Raw genomic sequence first — 7,995 nt, 5'->3', positions numbered from 1 at the left:
TACAAACCTTTTATTCAACTAGTGGTGGCCTTGTCTTTGGTTGTGCCTACTCCTTTCCTTTGTCACCATTTTTGTTGTCCTTCATCACCTCCTTGTAGCTATTTTGGCTCTTCCTCAACCCCTTTGTTTCTCTCATAATCTTGCATCTAGCTTCACACTTTTAGCCTCTTGTCTATGTAATTGATATAGCTCTATAACACCCACAAACTCTCTCTACATCTAAATCATAAACCACCACTCCTACCACCCCTTCTTCATCTTCATGGTGCCTTCTTTTTTTTTCCACCAGTACTATGTCAAAAATTGCATACTCTACATTAGTCTTGGAACTTTCCAATTAGCCACATAAGCACTCCCATCATGCAACTGTAGCTCTATTACCCCTCTCATGATATCTATATTACCTCAACAACCTCCCTATTGCTATGAGTGCACCTACGTTTAAGAGACTCACTTCCTTTTTCTAAGTACCCATCACTCCTTGGGTGAACTTCTAGTTGATGCAAGTAGCCTCTCCTTTATTATGTCTCCCTATTGTTGTAAGTGAGTTAATGTTCACTCACTATAAGTCATGTGGCTACAAGTAACCACCTTTGTTGTAGTGCTTTTGTAATATGATGACTTCCTTGTCAATGTTTGTAGGTGAAAATCTATAGTGATTACAAGTGCACATTATCAAAAGGTTCCCCATCTCTAGGCCATGTCATTTGTCAAGACCAATGATACTACTACAACATGTCTTTTATGTATTACATGATTTTTCAAACTTTGATAATATAAGTCTCCTTGGAAAATCAACTTGTCTTGAAATTGAGGCTTTCAAAATCATCCTTGATTGTGCATAATAGTTTTAATAGAAAAATCAGACACAACATAGATGTACAAGTACTCATCTTAACATGTACAATACCATTTTTTATATTTTTTTAATAATCATTAAAAACTTTGTAGTATATGGTTTTTTAATGAAATAAATTTATTTGTGTATAAAAATTGATATTTGAAATGTTTTACATGCACATGATGAAAGTATTAACATTTTAATTTTACATAATAGATTTGGAAAATGGTTATCTATCAATAGATACAGTATTTTATAGATCTCAATACTTTAAAAAAATTAAATTAAAAATAAATAATCTAGATACGTAATTAAAGCTGAATATAAAAATATTGAATATTAAAAAACATTAAAAATATCATAGAAAAAATCAATAATTTGTACACTTGATAATATAAAAGATATTGAGAATTAAAAAAGTGTATTAAAATAAGCTTTATTAATCAAATATTATGAAATAAAAACAAAGTAGTTAGATACTTTCTTCTATAGATATGTATTTGTGCATTAGACACAAATACATAAATGATACTCTTGAAATTCATATGCATTACAACTGAATACAACAATCATACTATTTAATATTATCTAATTAATAATTTAAAAAAAATAAAAAAATAATCAAAATATTAAAAATTGTATACACATACACATGCACATATAGCAATGCCTGGTGCTCTGAAATCGGAAAATTATGTAATAAATGGAGGAAAAATAGTAACTGAATTTAAATGTCTGTATAGGCTGTATCTCACATAGACCAAGTCAATATCTGCTTTAAAAAAATAGGAAGACAAAATGAGTCAATATGGGTCAATATTCACCAGTATAACCAAAAAATGAGTCAATATGGGTCAATATTCACCAGTATAACAAAAAAAAAAGAGTCAATATGGGTCAATATTCACCAGTATAACCAAAAGAATGAGTCAATATGGGTCAAGTAAATGCTAGAGTTGTTTCTGGTGGGATGAGTATATGTTATAGAACAAACCTCTCCAGTGCCTTCAGTCAAACTTGAAACTTGTAGAAGGTTGATTTCAAGGATCAAACTCTTCGATATCTATACCAGGATTTGTTTCACCTTCATCCTTAGCATCAGGAGCTAGGTACTTCTCAAGGATCCTGACCGATATCTCATAAATATAGCTATTTTCATGTTCTTGAAGTGCTTCAATTTTATCCAGTCCATCAGCTTCATCAAGTAAGATGATATACTTATCAATATCTCCTTCATTATCACCAACTTTCAATATATTCTCCAGACCCTCCAGGCATATTGTCACAATTTTTGAGTCTGGACAACTAAGAAGATCACATAGAGGTTCCATACAACCTTGAGTTACTAAGTACCTGTGTTATGACATTCCATTAATCTTATGCTAATAGATCTTGGCAAAAATGTTTGTTCCGCAGAATTACATATAAGAGACTAATAAGTCATGGAATATGGAAGAGCAGTTTTTGGATTAGATTGTGTGGTAGTTTTTGTATCAACGTTTCGGATCATGTTCAATGATCCATCAACCTGATGAATGAATGCTATCAGAAAACAAAATGCAAAAACTACCACACAATTTAATCCAAAAACTGCTCTTCCAAATCTAATGAATTGTGGAAACTTGATGTCTTCAAAAGTCGTAGAATAATTTAAATTTTAATACTTACTCTATCTGCTTATGGGTTCCACGTAAAGTGACATTAGTAATTGCAAAAACTGCCTCCCTCTTTATCTGAAACTCTGCATTTGTTATCAACCATAGAAGTGGAGGAATCAGGCCCTCATTAATAACAGCCTGGAAAAGATGTCCAAGTTAGAGAACATGGATAGTTCCAATCATCCGAATATGTAAACAAGAGAATAACACTTGTTAACAATAGAACTTCACATAGAAACAAAAATAAAATGCCATTTTCATTTAAAATCAATAGCTATCCTGAATAAATCCACAACAAAAACTCACCTGAATCTGATCCTGGTTCCCTGCTGTAATGTTGGAGATTATCCAACATGCCTCCTTTATAATATAGTTTTTGTTATCATAAGTGAGAAGTGGGAGGAGACATGGAAGGGCTCCATTGTCTACAACATGCTAGAAGACAATGCCGACGTACACGGAAGTAAAATGACAACAGGTTGAAGAACTAAATATGAACATCCATGTATAGTTAAACAAGAAAACATAGTCTGTAATACCTGAGTTTGTCTATCATTGCCAGTGACCAAATTGCCTATTGTCCTCAAAGAAGATATGAGAGCTAATGAACGATGCCTACCAGAAAACAAATTAAATTCCTCTAAGATAATATGCATTTGCACTTATTGCTACGAGAAAAACAATCTGCTAGCTGAAAAGTATGTTCAGGTGTGAGTTATATTTCCTTCAATAGTACTGCTAGGATAAATCAACACATTAGGTTTAACTGAGAAAAATCATGAATGTGCTAATTAAAAGTAGGTTAGCTGCATTCTGGGTAAAACTAAATTCTTTTGTAATAGTACTGTCTTTTAATGAAAGTAGAAATCAATATGATTAACAATTGAATCCCAATCATGATATAATCGGCAAAGGAGTACCTTAATTGTTTTAAAAAACTGTATAACAAGGGACGAAAACATGGGGTAAATGAAAAAAAAATCCATTTGCATGTGTCCTATATCATTTTTTGAATCAGGCTTTACTTGAATTACTACCACTACTACGAAAGTCTTAAGATATCTCATATTAACAAGAGAGCTAACCTTAAAATCTCTACAAGCTTTCCACAGACACCAGCTTGAATAACAGCCTCAATCTCATTAATATCTCCATCAGATAAATATGAAAGAGCCCAGCAAGCATCTGCCAATATATCTTCATCAGCGATGTGAAGAAGCCACTTCAGAACTGGAATGGCAGTCTTTAACTACAAAGAAACAACAGGAAGCCTTCAGACCCGTACCTCATATAGCCAATCTAAGATTCATTCAAATGCTTATAAGAGTGAGAGGGAAAATAAAATCTTCAAAAACCATAATGAGTTTATCTATGATCCTCAGTATTCAACATCCCATATCTTCCATTTCCCAGAGTGACTCAAACATAAAAGGAAGCTTGCTATGAAGGGATTTTTGCAGCATTTACACTGTTCTCATTTGTTCATAGAACTGAAAGTAATCAACTGCCTTAACCAACGAAATCTTGGTACATTTCAGTGTCTAGTTATTGCTTTCTGCAGCTTAAGTTTGATATCCACTAGAGATGAAACAGAGCCATACATTGCTAACACTGATAGACATAAAAAGAAATCATTAAACTAAAAATTCACCATTTATAGTGTGTATAGTTTACCTGCTCAAAAGGAGGACGTGGCTTGCCACGGCAAAAATTTGCCAGGGTCCATGTTATATTCCTCAGCATTACAATTGTGGTTTTCTCGTTGAAAAGGGTGAGCAAATTTGTCATACCTCCATTACTGAGTACAATGTCCCTGTATTTGGGAGAATCTCCAGCAATATTGCCTAAACCCCAAGCAACCTGTAGTGCATAGTAATACACAACTAGAATTATAAACTTAAAGAGAATGAGATTCTTAAAACATAATAGAAAATTCTGACCAAGAAAAACATTGTTCATTACTTGCTCACGCAGTTCATCGCTGGGATTACAGAGAAGCTCAATAAACAGAGGAACTGCACCACTCTCAACTACAACACCGGTCTGTTCTGATGTACCGGATACAATATTTGTTAAGACCCAAGCTGCCTCAAACTGCAATAGAAAATAATACAATCTATGTTGAAATAGGAAGAAGAACATTAAGACTGACACTCTCTGACTCTACATAGGAATTGGCATAAAAATGTAAAATTAAACAAGAGCCCAAAAGTTTAAAAAACCCTGAATAAATTTTTACCCTTCTTTTATTCCAAAAGTTAAAAAAAAACCCTAACATAAGGGATTTACTGGAAATGACTTCAAATTTAGAAAAAATGTTGAACAACATTTCAATTTATGATAATCATCTTCCTATGACTATATCAATGCAGTTTTCTATTATTAGTAAACAGTAAGTTGTAAAAATTGTACACAATTCTTACCTGAAGTTGGGGTGTATCAATCCTTCTCAGAAAATTAACAAAATAAGGCACAACTCCCGTCTTGATTATTTCATCAATTGGTGGATCTGCCACTGCACAATAAGCATATAAAGAAATCCATTATAGTTCCCTTCCATATATTACCAAATGAAGATCTGACAAATGGTACATAAATTTATCAACTTACAAGCAGATAAAGAATTTCGAAATTGGATGGTAGCGTCTAGCTGTGCTGCTACACTTTGGGACATTATTGCAGTTGCCCATAATGAAAATGTGTCCAACTGTGTAAAAAAACGATAGAATTGGAGAAAAATACAACTTATAGTATTAAGGAATTATATTTCAATGAAAAACATCAATTCGGTGGCTACACAAAGTCATAAAGAAGATTGGAAAAAAGAAAAGTAGCAAGGGAAATCTATTCAACAACAGTTTCATGTCATTAGGATCATTTTTAATAACCTGAAAACCTAAATGAAGCAAATAGAATTTCAATAGCAATCTAGAAAAAGATAGATAATATCTTTGGAAGGGTAATAGAAAATCTTGTTGAAAGATCAACTTTATTGGATTCAATGCGGAAAGGACGGAACAATTTACAAATAAAGACTAGAAAGACAGCCTCCGAAGGTAATGGAATGAATAAAAATCAACTCTATGATCACTGATTCGAAAACATAAAACTGTCATTAAAAGAACCAATCCACCAAAAGATAAAATAAAATAAAAAATCCCAGTGCCACAAAAATAAATGGTCAATGGATACCTAAAACAGCCTTAGTCCATATATTCACCACGAATTGGAGCTCCAAGCTAACGTACAACAATTCTAAATCTAGTCATTTTGTTCAGTTTAAGAAACCAACCAGAGAAAAGCTGTAAGAGCTTAATCCATAGTTGATGCCAATTAATCAAACAAAATTTAAAATCTTAATACCCTCAATTCCATTTAGAGCTTTATCGGCCGGCCCATCCCTCAACATTCATTCTTAATGGATAAAGAATTAAATCCCCTCAAAAGTATCAAATACCCATCAATCCTCTTGAAAGACCCATAAATTGGAGCCTCGCAGTAATTGGAGAACATAAAAGTATCATTAAAAAAACCAATCCACCAAAGGATAAAATCCAAGAAAAAACCCAGTGCCACAAAAATATTAAATGGTCAATGGACACCTAAAACAACCAACAGTCTATATATTCACCAGGAATTGGAGCTCCAGGAATTGGAGCTCCAGGTAACAGATTACAACGATTCTAAACCTAGTCATTTTCTTCAGTTTAAGAAACCGACCAGAGAAAAGCTGTAAGAGCTTACTCCAAAATTGATGCCAATTAATCAAACAGAATTTAAAATCTTCATACCCTTAATTCCATTTTTCCTTTATGGCTTCAAGGATAAAGAATTGAATCTCATCTCTCAACATTCATTCTTAAAGGATAACGAATTGAATCCCATCAAAAGTATCAAATACCCACCAATCCTTAACACTAAACTGAACAAAATTAATTCATATATATTTATCCTCTCAAAACACCCATCAATTGGGGTCTCACAGTAATTGGAAAACATAAAAGAATCATTAAAAAATCCAATCCACCAAAAACTAAAATCCAAGAAAAAATCCAGTGCCACAAAAATATTAAATGGTCAATAGACACCTAAAACAGCCTTAGTCCATATATTCATCAGGAATTCGAGCTTCAAGGCAACAGATTACAACAATTCTAAACATAATCATTTTTACAGTTCAAGAAACCAAGCAGAGAAAATCTGTAAGAACTTAATCCATAATTGATGCCAATTTATAAAACAGAATTTAAAATCTTCATACCCTCAATTTCATTTAGGGCTTTACCGGCCCATCCCTCAACATTCATTCTTAATGTATAAAGATTTAAATTCCCTCAAAAGTATCAAATACCCATCAATCCTCTCAAAAGAGCCATCAATTGGGGCCTCATGGTAATTTATTGAAATGCCAGAGTCGACTTCAATAATGTCGAATAAAGAAACATAAACTAGTTCTAAATTTCGACTCCAACAACAGATACACCCAAGTAACAGGTCAAAATATGCAAGGGCAAGTCCTAATTAACAAGCATAGCAAAACTGAATTCTGTAAAAGTAAAAAGGCCTGTTCTGTACGAGAAGAGCTTACTCTGCTCAGTAGAGGGTCTCCAATTCCTCCCCTGCGCTTTTTAATCAAATTTTCCTCTCTCTTGTTCTTGCGTATCTCAACCATGTTCTCCTCGCGCTTCCTGCGGCCTTCCTCCTTGTCCACAGACACCTTGTACCCCATCTTCTTTCTGGCTTCAATCCTTCCATTTGGCCTCAGAGACATGTTGATTCAACACTAAATTCAACCAAAGTTCTGGATTTCAAAAAAGATGGAATAAATTTCAACTGGAGATGAAAATTGTGTAAATACAAAGAGGTCAAGCTCGCTATAATTTGAATTTCAGTCGATGATATTGGATCTTTCTCCCGCATAAAATAGAAACAAAGTTTGAAAAAGTAGCCGTTAGCTCCTAAAAATAACTTTCTATTAATTATATATATTCAATTATTTATATTTCTAACTTGTTTATTTATTGTTTGCATTTAATTTTGTATCGATTTATTCACTTTTAGGTTTTAAATTTAAGTTCAGTTTCTACAATACAAATTCATTGTATGAAAAAAAATAGAGCTATAGGTCCATTTAAAATACTAGCTAGCTCTGTTAATGTTCAACATTAAATTCAATCAAAGTTCTAAATTTCAAACGATGGAATAAATTTCAATTGGAGATGAAAATTTTGTAAAGAGAACTCTTTCAATAAAGAGGTCAAGCTATCATTGGGGGGATTAAGAGGTGTCCCTTCACATGCTTCCCGGAGCTGGCGGGCGCATGCCTTGTGAAGCACCACTAAAAATAATTATTGCACCTCGCACAATACTTTGGCTAATTCTCGGTCGATTTCTCTTATCTCTAGCTCCGGTTTTTCCCTCTGCATATCCTTTTTCATGTTTGTGCTGCATCTCAACTTCACTCTGGAGGAAGCTATCATGGGGGGGGGATTTAGT

At 33.3% G+C, this 7,995-nt stretch overlaps 1 protein-coding gene across 1 annotated transcript; it reads right to left on the bottom strand.

Annotated features, from left to right (window-relative positions):
- Nucleotides 1-1,515: 1,515 nt before the first annotated feature.
- LOC131070498 (importin subunit alpha) lies at nt 1,516-7,425 on the bottom strand. The gene is made up of 10 exons (XM_058006062.2): nt 7,088-7,425; nt 5,110-5,206; nt 4,923-5,014; nt 4,462-4,593; nt 4,174-4,359; nt 3,585-3,748; nt 3,039-3,114; nt 2,806-2,934; nt 2,510-2,637; nt 1,516-2,194 (listed from the first exon to the last, which is right to left on the bottom strand). Exons 1-10 carry the CDS (start codon nt 7,268-7,270, stop codon nt 1,882-1,884), a joined length of 1,500 nt encoding a protein of 499 aa, XP_057862045.2. The 5' UTR covers nt 7,271-7,425; the 3' UTR covers nt 1,516-1,881.
- Between the last annotated feature and the right edge of the window lie 570 nt (nt 7,426-7,995).

The sequence above is a fragment of the Cryptomeria japonica genome, chromosome 11 (genome assembly GCF_030272615.1).
Source record: "Cryptomeria japonica chromosome 11, Sugi_1.0, whole genome shotgun sequence".
NCBI lineage: Eukaryota > Viridiplantae > Streptophyta > Pinopsida > Cupressales > Cupressaceae > Cryptomeria > Cryptomeria japonica.
Note: the sequence above shows the minus strand (reverse complement) of the source record. Positions and strands in the feature narration are given on the sequence as shown.